General features: G+C 52.3%; 6 protein-coding genes across 6 annotated transcripts; 4 read left to right on the top strand and 2 right to left on the bottom strand.

Moving 5' to 3' along the window:
• Positions 1-435: 435 nt before the first annotated feature.
• On the bottom strand, positions 436-2,238 carry PODANS_3_2950 (uncharacterized protein; the record flags this gene model as incomplete). Its single annotated transcript, XM_001909038.1, has 1 exon — positions 436-2,238. The coding sequence occupies one exon, from the start codon at positions 2,236-2,238 to the stop codon at positions 436-438; it is 1,803 nt and encodes a 600-aa protein (XP_001909073.1).
• Positions 2,239-3,918: 1,680 nt separating this feature from the next.
• On the top strand, positions 3,919-5,821 carry PODANS_3_2940 (uncharacterized protein; the record flags this gene model as incomplete). The annotated part of the gene is made up of 2 exons (XM_001909037.1): positions 3,919-4,544; positions 4,597-5,821. 2 exons carry the CDS (start codon positions 3,919-3,921, stop codon positions 5,819-5,821), a joined length of 1,851 nt encoding a protein of 616 aa, XP_001909072.1.
• Positions 5,822-6,435: 614 nt separating this feature from the next.
• Positions 6,436-7,373, bottom strand: PODANS_3_2938 (uncharacterized protein; the record flags this gene model as incomplete). Its single annotated transcript, XM_001909036.1, has 2 exons — positions 6,436-6,698; positions 6,764-7,373. The coding sequence occupies 2 exons, from the start codon at positions 7,371-7,373 to the stop codon at positions 6,436-6,438; spliced, it is 873 nt and encodes a 290-aa protein (XP_001909071.1).
• Positions 7,374-7,470: 97 nt separating this feature from the next.
• Positions 7,471-8,250, top strand: PODANS_3_2936 (uncharacterized protein; the record flags this gene model as incomplete). Its single annotated transcript, XM_001909035.1, has 2 exons — positions 7,471-7,906; positions 8,132-8,250. The coding sequence occupies 2 exons, from the start codon at positions 7,471-7,473 to the stop codon at positions 8,248-8,250; spliced, it is 555 nt and encodes a 184-aa protein (XP_001909070.1).
• Positions 8,251-9,271: 1,021 nt separating this feature from the next.
• Positions 9,272-10,084, top strand: PODANS_3_2933 (uncharacterized protein; the record flags this gene model as incomplete). The annotated part of the gene is made up of 1 exon (XM_001909034.1): positions 9,272-10,084. One exon carries the CDS (start codon positions 9,272-9,274, stop codon positions 10,082-10,084), a length of 813 nt encoding a protein of 270 aa, XP_001909069.1.
• Positions 10,085-12,189: 2,105 nt separating this feature from the next.
• PODANS_3_2930 (uncharacterized protein) lies at positions 12,190-12,695 on the top strand (the record flags this gene model as incomplete). Its single annotated transcript, XM_001909033.1, has 2 exons — positions 12,190-12,418; positions 12,472-12,695. 2 exons carry the CDS (start codon positions 12,190-12,192, stop codon positions 12,693-12,695), a joined length of 453 nt encoding a protein of 150 aa, XP_001909068.1.
• Positions 12,696-13,807: the final 1,112 nt, after the last annotated feature.

Below are 13,807 nucleotides of genomic sequence, written 5' to 3'. Positions count from 1 at the left end.
TTGCCGATGGCAAAGTAGTCGGGTGCAACGACGGGCACGCCATTCCTCAGCAGCCTGGTGCCCGGACGAGAAATCACAATCTGAAGGAAGGTACACCCAGAATCGAGCAGGAGGATCAGGGCATATGGTGGGTATTGGTCCGATGAATTGTGGCCAGCAAATTTTCGTCGAAGGGTCAAACTCGGTCCCGCTATAATAAGCCTGCGGAGCATTGACAGTGCCAAAGAGTGTCGCTTGCTGCAGCTGTCACATTATCACCAACATGGAACAGAAGAGATTGAAATGCCCTGCTCTTGGAATGCCATGGTCTCGAGAAAGGTTCGTTCTTGAAGGCGGGAGAGCCTATTTTTATTCTAAAGATTGAGGTCCATACGAATATACAAATCGAGAAGTTATCCAACCAAACCTTCCCGTCCCATCATCTCACACATCTCACTATGCCCTCGTTCCACGCCCCGTGCTAGCAATGGCGTTCTTGAATCTCTCCTTCCACAGGCGAACCTCCTTCTTCTCCTTGGGAATACCATCCTCCCCAAACATCCACACCGTATAATCCCTTCCGGCAACATACACCAGTGTTTTGCCATCTCCACTCAGCCACTCAGCTTTCATCGCATCTGTGCCTGCTTGCCGGGCATCCCCGCCAGCCTCGAAAGCATGTGCCATACCATGGAGAGACTGTGCGCGCGGCCGAATCTCGCCATCCTCACTCACAAAGGTCATATTCCCCTCTGCTGGAGTGATAGTGTTGGATGGTTGCTTGATCAGGCGTACCGGCATCGGGTTCCCCGGTTGTAAGGTCGCCTCGTTGCCCTCGTCTGCATCACACGGCTTCAAAAGTGCGACGACGGGTTTAAGACCATTTTGGTCCTCTCCAGCCACCCTGACAGCCAGCAAGCCATCCCAGAGATGCGCAGCAGGCGTTCGTTGATATGATGCGTGGTGAACAAGCGCGCTGAACTCCGAGGTGTGGACGTTGAAGCAGACAGACACTATGCTCCCCCTATGCCCAGCATCACACATCGGCTCCTCCCCAACCCAAGCTGTCATGAGAACATATCCCCCACGCCCATCACATCTATCAGTCCGCAGATAATGCACCGCATTATCAGTCCTCGATCTCACCATCCCCCGATACGCAAGATGTTCACGCGGGCATACCATCCGTGCCCTCATGCACCCTTCATAAAACTCACTCACCACCAAATCAACCTCATCCCACGTCACCACAAAAATCACCCTCCAGTCGTTCGGATGCAGAATGAAATCAACCTTGACATCCGTATCCTGAAACCTCAACCCCCACTTCGGCGCCGGCCTCGGGTACCCTTGCACAATCTGCCCACCCATCCTCACCGGCCCAGGCACATACCTAGGTTCATCCCCCGCCACATCAATCTCCCTCACCCCTTGTTCACCTGCCCACTCCCACAGCCAAACCTCGGCGTTCCTCCGCCCAACGAACAACAACCTCTCCCCATCCACAACACACCTGTCAAACCCCCCCGGCAGCTCCACAAACTTCATCTCATCCCTCTCCAAATGCCACACACACACCCCCGCGTCCTCCTGCCCAAGAACAAACAACTTCTCCCCCAACGCAGTCTTCCACCCCCGTCTCCGATCCTCCCCCCTGAGCTCAGCCTGCCCAGGAAAGAGAAACATCCTCCTCACTCTAGCCCTCAAATCATCCACCACCGCAAAGTAAGGTAAATGCCACGCCTCAGGCCACCAGGCAATCCTCCCATGGCTGTAAAGTCTCACGTGAGTTACATGCAGCTCTTCCGACAATGGATCAAGACCGGGGACCTCAGCAAGGGAGTGCACACCCCCCGACTCGACCGAGACCTGCTTTGAAAGAGTAAAAGAACCATCATTTACACGCACGACGTGGTGTCGAGCGTGGGAAAAGAGCCCGGACTGGTAGAGGTGGTGGAGGTTCAACGCGGACTGGAATACCTTGGCCTGGGCATGGAGGTTGACTGAACAATTTCTCTCGCGGATGTGGGTGGTGAGGCCTGGCGCCAGGCGGTCGGCGATGGAGGGCCATATCTCTGGAGAGAGGAGAATGTCACGCCAGTTGCGACAGACGTGGAGGGCCGAGATGATGTCGCTGGAGGTGTTGAGTTGTTCGAGGACGAGGATGATGAGTTCGGTCGGGAGATGAGCAAAAAGGTCTTGGGTATCAGTGAGAATCTGAACTGGCGGCTTGCGGCGGGATGGGAAAAGCGACTTCATGGTGGGTGAATGGATGGTTGGTGATGTGAAGTTGAGATGAGGAACAGAATAGCGCGTTCGTGGAAATGAATGGCCCCTGAGTCGATCACGTGGTGTGGCCGCCTTTGGAGGGGTGGGGTGCTGCTTGTTTTCTAGGCACTACTCGGCGATTACCTAGGTTCCAACAAAGAACAAGCAATCCAAAACATCACGAAAGGCAGTGGAAGGATCTAGAGGGCCAAGTGAATGATAGTAGTCGATTATACATGATGCTCCTACTTTCTAACACAATACCCCAAAATCATCCTGTCCTCCTCTTGTACATGTACACGCCACTTCCGCGAGGCAAGCTGGCTTCCCCTTCCCACACCACCTCGGACCTGACTAGTGTACCGAGGGACCCACAACTTTGGCTGGGACTCTTTGATCAGCCCCTTCCTGGCCCCCAGGCGATGGAGGTCGATCCCGCTGCTCCGAGGCGTCCACAGCTCGAGGGTGTGCGTCAAGCACCGGAGGACATTGTGAGTTGCGATGGGTTCAGCAATGCAACGATGGCCGGGAAAATGCTTGCTTCTCCATCCGCGGCATGATCTGGTTGATGTCGCTCTTTTGAATGATGATCTCCTGGAAACACGAGGGGCAAATCATTGTCTGTCGTGGTCTGGAGACAGGCTAGTCGTCAGCATCTTCCTTTCCGTCGAGGAGATAGTACAGGAATGTCTCACCTCGGCACTGCAAATAGCAGGTTCACGAACGACGGATGCTGAGAGAGTGCCCGGATCAAGAACTTGAGGCTTGTGGCATGTTGCGTTGTTGATGTAGAAGAGGAGAGAGAGGAAGACGAGTAGGTTGAGTGGGACAAAGGTGCGAGGGAAAGGGTGCGAGGGGTGGTTGCAATTTTGTGGGGAAAGCAATGGAATGCCCTAGTGTAATCGGTGACTGACCTTCTTTCCTACCCTAGTAGGTACGTACCTAGGGCTTGCAAGAAAGGCAGATGCACGTCCGGGTCATCCAGCTTGCTCTCGGCTCTCGGCGAGTGCTCTCTGCTTGCCAGTGGTCAAGCCCATTTGGTCTTCACACTGTGCGAAGCCCGCTCAAGGGGCAAGCATGAGCTCCGGCACCGTGGTTAGACTAGGCAGGTCCTGCTTATTGCTCAGTCGGACTGCTAGGAGGTGGTTGATGGTCATAAGAGTGAACAAGCTCTCATGGACTGGCAGTCTGGTTATCACACTTGAGCCCCCTCGCTTCATGAGTTCTCGATTTGTAAATGTTGAAATAATGCCGTGCCGAGGTCATGTCATGAAGCCATGCCAAATCCTATATATGATGTTTCATAACTTTCAGAAGCAAGAGCTTATAAACATATTTCTTGGTATAAAGCTTCACAGCTTGCGATATCATGCCTGAGGTAAATTCTTTCTCTAGGTAAATGATAGCTGATGACAAATCTACCTGCAAAACATCTCACGTTAATGGCTACTCGTTGCTGTTTGTTATCCCTTCGCCCACCTCGTAGCATGAATTGAGTGATATGATTGGACAGCTCCGTTTCATTGACGACAAATAGTTCGGCAATTGATTCACTATCCCCGCTCAGCGGCGATTCAGGGGCCCCACAGCGTCTCAAGCGTCATCTCACCCGCCACACATCATCGTTGTTCCTCCATCCATTCATCGCCATCACCGTCATCAGCAACAAAAATGGCAGACAACATGTACGAAAAGCTGGAGACAGCGTCTGCAAAGACGCGCGAAGCCATGGCCGACAGACAGCATCTGTCTCCCCCTCCAACACACGCGCGCCAAAATAGAATGCGCATCGCCACCAGGGAGACTTCGTGTTGGTATATTCTCTGGGGTTTCGTCCTGGCCTTGTGCGGTCTCTCAATTCTGGTGGACCGCCCACTCCTATTTGTTTTCCTCCGTGAGCCCGATTTCAAGGATCAATGCACCCAACCAGAACCGCACTTCCCTGCCAAAAACGAAGACCTCGACAAGCTCGTTGACATCATCGAGGGCGACGCGTTCAGGAACGCCAGCGTTGACCGTCTTTCCCGCGCTGTCCAGATAAAGACAGAATCTTTCGATGACATGGGTGAAGTTGGTCGGGATCCAAGATGGGAAGTGTTCTTCAAGTTTCATGGCTTTCTGGCCCTGACCTTCCCATTGATCCACGAGAAACTGCAGGTTGAAAAGGTCAACACTCATGGTCTGCTGTACACATGGAAGGGCAGTGACGATAGCCTGAAACCCACGCTTTTGATGGCCCATCAGGATACCGTACCCGTGCCACCAGAGACGATCGGATCATGGACCCACCCGCCCTGGTAGGCTTGGCCAAGGGAAAACATCAATCCAATTGCTAACATTTTGTAGGAGCGGTGCCTATGATGGCAAATACGTCTGGGGCCGTGGGGCTGCTGACTGCAAGAACACCCTCATCGCGTTGCTGGAAACCCTTCAACTCCTTTTAGAAGCCAATTTTCAACCCAAACGCACGATTATCCTGTCCTTTGGCTTTGACGAAGAGGTATCCGGGAGACGAGGAGCATCGGCCCTTTCTGCCTTCCTTCAGGAGAGATACGGCAAGGATGGTGTCGCTGTCATTGTTGACGAAGGCGCCGGCTTCGAAGAGACATGGGGCACCCTCTTTGCGAAGCCCGGAACAGCCGAGAAAGGCTACGTCGACGTCAAAATCACCGTCCGAATGCCAGGTGGCCACTCCTCCATCCCTTCCGACCACACGAGCATCGGCGTTCTCAGCGAGCTCATCACCAAGATCGAGTCCGAACAGTACCCAACACGCCTAGTCGAGGAGAACCCCTACTACTCGCAGCTGCAGTGCGGCGCCGGCTACTCGGATAACTTCCCAAAGAAACTCAAGAAGCTCCTGGCGGACAACGCATTCAAAAAGCCTTCCTTTTTCCTTACCTGTAGGAACAAGCCCGACCGTCTCGCGCTCGAAGCCGCCAAGCAAGGCCCAGCAATCAAGTACCTGATGCAAACCTCCCAAGCAGTGGACGTCATCTCGGGCGGCATTAAAACCAACGCTCTGCCCGAGCGCGCTACGGTAACAGTCAACCACCGTATCAATATCGGCGAGACCACAAAGATTGTTACGGACCGTCTCACCTCTATTGGTGACGAGATCGCAAAGAAATACAACCTCACCCTTCACGCCTTTGATGACTCGCAAGAGGAGCCCAACTCGATCCACCTCTCGTCAACGGTGAACAAACTGGAGGTAGCCCCCATCACCCCAGCAGACGGCTCAACAAACAGCCCTTTCACAACACTAGCCGGCACGGTTCGTGCCGTCTACGGCAAGAACGTCATTGTTACCCCTGGGATCATGACAGGCAACACCGACACGAGGTTTTATTGGAATTTGACGAGGCACATCTTTCGATTTGCGCCCGGCTACGACGCTGATGACGAGGTGGGACTGGGAAAGATTCATACTGTGGATGAAAGAGTCAGTGTGTTGAATCATGTCCATACTGTGAGGTGGTTTGTGACGTTTGTGCGAAATATGGACGAGGCAAGGTTTGATACGGATGGTGGTTCCGGGAAGAGTGATGATTTGGGGGTTGGGTCTGATTAGTTGTCACCGCGATGGCGTTCGGATCTCTCTGATGGGGTTAAGATATCTATTATTGGGTTGCTGGATGGTCCTTAAGTATTATAGTGGAGGGGATAATATTTACCATGAAGGGGGATGTGGATGTGGTTAGGTGTATCTATCAGAGAACCTTTACTGAGCCCTCTATTTATTTATCCAACCAACGCCCCCTTTATAATGAATTTAACCATATTTCGAAGAACAATTGTTATGCGCTGAAAATATGTAATAACCCTAAAAAACAATTAAAAGGCCCTTGAAGATAGTTCAAAGCCTTTAAAAGATAGTTTAAAGGCCTTAGCGGATAATTTATAGGCTTATTAATTTCCCTTTAAGGTCTCTTATAGGCAGGGCAAGTAAATAGGTATGGAGGGGGCACTGGTAAGATAAGTAAAGGGGCTCCGCAAAGGTTTTCTCGTCCCTGTTACCTTGGAATTCAGACGTTGCTGACCTTTTGAGTTACCAAGGGGCAGAAGCAGTTCGGTGCTATTTCAACTTGAATTACCTACTATCTCAGAATACAATCTATCTCGATCAAATCCGCAAACTCCAAACTCCAGGTACCCAAAAAGACCAAGCCAAAGAATAATCCACCTTTACCTACCTACCCATGTCGTGCGCGGCGCCCATGCCCGGACTTTGATGTAAGCCGGGTTTGCAGCAGTTCGCATAATGTCACGAAGAGCAGAGGAGCTGATCCTATGCAGAGGCATGTCGTTGATCGCTGCCATGAGGGGCGTATAGTCACCGCGATATTGAAGTCTGTCCTTCCATGTCTTTCTCTGTGCGGTGCCCTCCATCTGTGTGCGATTGGTGCAGTTTTGCGACGGTCCGGTCAGATCGACGGGAAAAGTAAAGTCTTTCCAGTCCGAAGATGATGATTAGTATCAGGATGAGGAGTAAAGGGGGTGGAGGGAGACTCACTCAGCCCTAAGCAGTCATGCATCCCAGCCTCGCTCACGGCGCGACCTGTATTCTGCGTCGTGAAGACCCCAACCATGTCACCAACCTGGCGGGTACCGCGCGGGTTTCTCGGGTTGAAGTAGGCCTGGATCCTGCAGCGAAGCAACTTTCCTTCCCAGAAGTTCCCTGACTCTCCTTCCTGCCGGACTGGGCCGAGAGGATAGCGAATGCTGTCGGGCGTGTCTCGGCCGTCATCTCCAGTAAGGAACCCGACAAAGGTGTGGATCAGCTCGTGTGCAACGGACAGGCCCATGAGGAACAAGAAGCCTCGGAGCTCGTTGGCGTTGTTCTCTCCGGCTGTGTGGAGTGCGTTGTCGATGATCTGAACGATGGGGTTAGTGGATGCTCGTGCTATTTGTAAAGTTGATAGGTAAGTGGACATAAGGCGAAGACGCACCATTTTGTTTAGTCGGAAAAACACCGCCATCTTGGCGGTGTAGTCGGCTTCTATAAGCACATTGATCCACTGCAAGCGAATAGTTTCACCTTCGCCTTCTATCCGGTCACTGACGATGACGGTAGGGGGGTCAGCCCGGATTTTGGTGAGGTACCGGTCCACAGACGCTGCCATGAGCTGACGGTGGAGCGTTCCGTGTTGGAGAGACTAGTTGCTTCTCCAAATGATCGTTCTGTGATCCTGGATTTGACCAGAGGTTTTATGTCGTGTTATGTATCTCCTTGTCAAAGACTCTGGGCTAGATTGGTCTGTGTCAAAACGATGCAATAATCAGGCTCTCCCGGCATCGCCGATACCAAACTCTGTGCCCTCCTTTGTAGTTCCAACTTCTAACCGAGCCTTCTGTTGTGGAAACTTCAAGAAGATCATGCCCACCCGGGCCACCACCTCCTCTTCGGCTGCGCCTCCTGCTCCGACCCCCTCCGCCCGCGCTGCTTGGGCAACGGTGCGTGGTGAGATTCCGACCTGGTGCCGAGACGAACTGTCTCGCAGCGGGGGAGACTTCGATCTCCCCGTTTTAGATTTCATCTTCGACCAGGTCATCCGGTACACTCGCGGGGAGGACACGGACTTCCGAGAAGTCCAAGAGATCACCGCCGAGGAGCGCGAGCTTCTCGATGAGGTGGCCGCGACGGTGGCAAAGATGAGTAAGTGGCCTCTTTTTCTACATCACCACGGAGTATTTTGTTCCCCTGTACAATGCGTTGTTTCGTGAGCCCACCACTTCCTAGCCGTTGGAATCGTCTTGTCAAACTGGAGCTACTCCACTATTCTTTCTTTCCTGCCATCTCGACAGACACTGACTACCTGACCTTTTACTTGCAGCACTCGTTTATTACAATCTTTTGCCCCCGTCTACCCCTGCCCGCCAGCAACGGCCGAGTCCGGTCCGCCCCGACCCGCCGTCTGTCCGTGTCTCCTCGCCTTTCCTGGGTATGACCCGGGAGTTTCTGGAACATCCGAGCAGTCCCTGCAGTCAATGGAGAGGTGATTGCACACTGTGGCATTTATGATGGGCAATACTGAGCTTCCGGCGTTTTGGACTCGACTTGCTTGCACAGTGCGGTGTTTATGATGGGCAATACTGAGAACCGGGCGTTTTTCGGACGCAACATCACGAGGCGAGTCAGTGGCATGAAGAATCGCATGTTGGAATGTTCGCTTCATTCTATCACATTCCTGATCGGAGGACCAAATCAACCCTTCCGCTTACAGCCCTTCTTCGATGGGGTGCCTCCCCAATCTTGCTGTTCATTCTTACTAGCCGTGACCAGATAGCGTTGGCGAGGCTGTGCACGTGCCACCCCCTTTTCCGTTCTCCTTTTCTAGGCTTGGCGGGCAGCTGAGGTTGATACATTACCGACACAAGACGCTGTAAGTGTAGAAACCTGTGAAGGGGAAGAGGGACTGGGGTAGATCCCAGGTGATTGGATGCAATAGGAGTAATATCATCGTCAAGGGTGATGTTCCTTTTCGGTGTTGTTTTCGACTAGGTCTTGGCAGGCTCGTTCTCTGCTGTCCACGATATGCTTTCTCTGGAGTAATCGAGGTCTCTTCAGGTATGGTGGGAGTTTGAGTTATTATCCACCTTCGAGCCTGTAGCATCTCAAATTCTATCAAACGTATTTGGAGCCTATTCTGGGAAATCCTCAAGTTTGCCGGCACCCAGAGACTACTACCATGCCTTCTTTATTATGTGTAATTGCTTCCAGTCGAAATGCCTTCCTTTGAGGTATTTCAGAACCCGTTCATTGTGCACTTCCGACTTAGGAGGGAGCAACGAAGATGGACAATACTGGTGTTGTCCTTTTTGACCTAACGGGTGTTTGCCGCCCCGTGAAAAGCTCTGTTGTTGTTTATTTGGGATGGGTTGTTTTTTGATGCTTCCTCTATGTACTTCTTAACATCCATTCATGCAGACTTTGTAAAGTACCACCTATGTAAGAAGGAGACAGCAGTCTTTGGAGTCATCTTCTATACCAACAGCGTTGGTATAGCTTTCTAACTTCTGGATGAGGGGTAACAAGTCCTTAGCAACACTTAATTCACTTGTAACTAGATATCTTCAAACCTCAAACCAGGGTGAGAAGGAGCCTAGACTTTCAAACAGAAGCCCACCCATGAAGCAAGGAAAGTTGACATGGGGGAGCATTGGGGCAACTGAGCTGGGACTATTTCTATATCAAGATTGCTTCATTTCGTCGCTCGAAGATTTCGGACGGCGCTTGTCACTCACAAGAATGCACGGAGCCAATGGCCAATCGCTCAATCCTCAATCTCTGCTGGGCGTGTTAGCTTCAGTCCTAGCCACAATATTGGCCCAAGCAATGTGGTGGCCCGTCATCCTCGCGGCCAGCGCAGTCAAGTTCGGACCATGGGCTGGTGGGCACGGTTTCTGTTCCCAGATGAGGGCCAAAACCATCTGGAGTGGACTCAAGCCTAAGACAAGCAATCACTCATGCCACGCCTGTGAAGCACAAGGTCTTTCACACTCAGGAGCGGCCATTCCAGCCTCCACGAAAACGCCCATCCTAAACAGCGAGGGCTTCAATCTCACCGGCAAGAGAGTTCCAGTTGAACCAGGCGTCGCTGATGGATTGACTAGCAGCCCGGGCGGGTGCAGATGGAGAGTATCCCAGCTACTTTATCTGCCAGACATGCAAAACCACGGTTTGGGGCAGTGTGGGGGAAACCCCGTTCACCAACTCGAACCCTGGGAGAGTTTTGGGGGGAGGAAGAAGAAGGGCAGGAAAGGGGTGACAGGTGCGAACAAAAAGGCCGAGGAATACAAGATCGAGATCCATCTTGGAGATGCGGAGGTATAGAGTATAGGAGGTCATTCCGAGATCGGTGATAGATTGGTCAGTTCCTTTCTCTTTTCCTTCTACACTGCCGACATTTCTTTAAAGCTGGTGTTCAAGTAGGTCTCGGGTTACCTGGTCGAGGATGGGAATTGGGCGAGCGTCAGAGAGCGCGGAGGACGGCATCGCCACCTTCAACAAAGGGGTATCGGAACGTCCGGTTGTTTCTGTGGGTGCATCGGATGACCCGGACAAAGATGAAAACTAAATTGGGGACAGTGGACCCCTGTTGCGAGACGGTTCGTCTGGGCACTAGGCGCGATGAATGCGAGGAGGTTATGGGAAGGATTTGTTGAGTTGGAGAGACAGTGCCGGTGGCTCAGGTTGTGTTGGGCTTTCCCGTGCGAGCAGACCAACAAGCAGTACCACTGGGTCGGTATTGTATCCTGATGCCACGAAGGAAGAAAAGAGGACACAACACTGAGACGAAAGAGCGGGAGATATTGGAGAGGGGAGAATATCAAGCAGTAGGACTAGAAGCATGTGTACTTATCAATGTAAATACTTACAACAAGCTTAGGCATTTGTTCGTCCAGTTCACGGCTGTTTTTCCCATGTGGTGATCACTTCATGCCTGTCGCAAGAGCTCCAACAAAGTTCAGTTCAAATTTTGCCACCAGGCACAAGGAATGCTCAGCTCCCAAGGTCCTACATATGGTCTTGTCCGGGTATCCATCATCGGATACCATCTCTCACGAAATCACCAATCCTTCAGGCCTATCTCTACAACCATTTCCCAGAACCCTCCTGTAAAGCTGACTCTTCGATGTAAGTACAACAGCAGACAGCACATTTCACTTCAAGGCCTGGCTTCTCGTCCATTTTAGCATACTCCAGGGCCATGCTTACCAGTCAAGTAATTGAGTTTTTGGAACCCAGCCAATTGATTTGAATCCAGTAGCCGAACTCATGATATGGTCCGACAAAAAGAAGAGATATCTGAAAGAGCGTACAGTGAGATATTTATGCAGGAAGACCACGCAACCCCCTCCCTAGAGCCCTGGTCGCCATCCTGCCCAAGTGTAACCATTCAATACTACCCTGCTTTGCTCATCTGGCTGCTCCATTGGGCCTTGCGTAAGAACACTGCATCAATATCCGGCTCCGAAACCATCGAGACGCAGCTCGATCCACAGCTCGGCGCTGGGATCTCGTCCAGATACCACATGGATATCGTTCAACCTTCGGCAGCTCTTGTTCATGGGATGCTCAGCTTATAAGGCGGGATCTCGCTCAGTGGGTTTGATCGTCGCGTCTGCACTTATACAGCGAATGTGCTGATGCCATTTTGGGGATATAGAGAGACACCGTAGACATTGTGCTGTAGAATTCGGGGGTGGAGGCGGTCCAGGGCAGGGAGGCAAGAGACCTAGTGGCCCACATGGGCGGACCGTCAGAGCCGCGCAGGGAGTGGTATGACCGTTAATCTGGCCTGTTCCATAAGATGATCAGTGGTTGTCAAAAGGAATTAAACAGCATGTGGTGGATCAGCTCACCGCCACCGATTTGGCAGATCGGGATCGGAACAGTGGTGGTAACAACCTGGGGCTGTCCATCGGCCGAGGAGATTCCCGCTGTGGTGGACCAGGGAGGGGAGAACAAGCTAGGGGAGAACAAGCTAGGGGAGAACAAGCTAGGGGAGAACAAGCTCATGGGCGCGATTTTATGCTCTGAATGTTTGGCGTGATGATATGTTACCGGCCGATATGGTGGCCGATGATGATGGGGCCATGGCACGTTCCTTGTTGCTGTGTTTTGCTGTGACCGGCTACCGCCCGCGGCGTCCACGAACGAGACTGGCGGGGGTTTCAGCAGCGTGTTCAAGCACTTCCCAGGGCTTGCCAGCGAAACAACGATGTCGTGCACAAACGGAGGGTGGCGCTGGTGAACGCTAGAGGGTTGGCCAGCAAGTGATCAAGAAACGATTTTGCAGAATCATGAAAAATCTATAAAGGTGATACCTGTGCGTGGGTATATGGTGCAAGGCTACCGGGCTTTTAACCCTACCGGATTCCCAACAGGCAGGACCCTCCTGTACACCTGCCAACTCTTGAGAGTGAGGGGAAGAGATGGGCTCAGGCCCGGGCCCCCGAAGTTTCTTACACAGGCCGCAGCACCAGGCACCCACCCCCTTTTCCACCAGCCTTCCCCTGGACTTTTCTAGAAGCACACTTCCTCGTCCGTCAACCACCATCACCATCACCATCACCACCATCACCACCACTACCACCACCACTACTACTATTTATTCACACCACTACCACCACCACCACCGAATCACATCCCCTTTTGCCTGCTGTAAGCGTTTCCGCGGGCCTTGCTCTCTCTACCAATCGCTGATCAGACAATAGCCAGCCCAATCATCAACAAAATGCCCATCTTCGAAACCCAATTTCTCGCAGACCCCGACATGGCAAGGTGGTGGGTGATTGTTGCTGCGAGTACCTGGTTCCTCTACAACAAACGCTGTTTTCTCACCAATATCCTCTTCGACGAGGATTGGACCGGCCTTGAGGGGATGACGCCGGGCGACGAAGACCAGGATCAACCGGCGCTTTGGACCGTGCTGGCCTGAGCTTTGGCAAGGTACTCAATATCGAGGGTGGGATGATGCAAGGCAAGGAGAGGAGGACTTGTTCCTGGCTGGCTACCTGTAGGTATGGAAAATCACCCCTACTTTGGACCATGGGGCACTGACTGATCCCCCCTAAGAGGTACCACAGATCACACACGCCCAGAATGATGGCATTTCCCCTGGGCTACAACGAGGCGGCGCATCAGCGGGTATGTATTCTGGCTACAATGATCAGCACGGCGAATCAGTGGACCAGTGTGACGAGCATGCAGTGGACTGGCCTATCCTCGCGGCAAGCCGAACAGAATGTACCGGACCCTGTCATCCCATGGACCTCGCTGTCTCTACCAGTTTGGAACCCCACCGCATATGCGGTACATATACTATTGCTATCAAATGTAACACGGATCGTTGGCGTCATTACTGGTCACTCGCCTAGGCATATTGTATCCAGTCTTGTGCTTCCTATGTGCCTCGATACAAGTAAATAACCTGTATGGGTGCACGATTGACCGCGCGTTTCAACTTAAAATGGAGGCTATCATCAAGCTCGGAACTAAGCTGACGAATGGCAGTTCTTCAGGTTGGGACCAAGAATCGCACCGAACCCGGTAAAGCCGACTGAGGCTCAAATGACCTGTAGCATCAGCATGCGCCTCTTTCAGTCCCAAACATCGAGACGTGTTTTGGTGTTACACAAGAGAACGCCCGCTGACTTCAATACGCGCTTCGAGTTCTGACCACACCATTGGGTACCAGGTCAGTAGGTCCCTTCCTTCATAAGCAAATGTTCTTCAATTGGAAGGTCTCGCTTGTTTGACCTAGAAGAATCAACTAGTCGGTGAGCATTGTACGCAAATGCTTGCCGAATCCCGATTCATCGTCGATCACGACGAGATTGTTCCTGGTTTGCGCCTCCTCCGCAGTTGGTGAGACGCAACTGACCACGTCTATAGGCTTTCGTTGCCATGGGTTTTCGCAGGACCGAGATCACGACCTAGCCGAGATACCTTGACACACACCGAGATACACCCAAAGAAGCGTTTGTCATCGTCCTCACCGTGTTTCGATGGTTCATCGAGTCATGCTACCTTAGTCCCAGGTCCACGTTA

This window comes from Podospora anserina, chromosome 3 (genome assembly GCF_000226545.1).
Source record: "Podospora anserina S mat+ genomic DNA chromosome 3, supercontig 2".
NCBI lineage: Eukaryota > Fungi > Ascomycota > Sordariomycetes > Sordariales > Podosporaceae > Podospora > Podospora anserina.
Note: the sequence above shows the minus strand (reverse complement) of the source record. Positions and strands in the feature narration are given on the sequence as shown.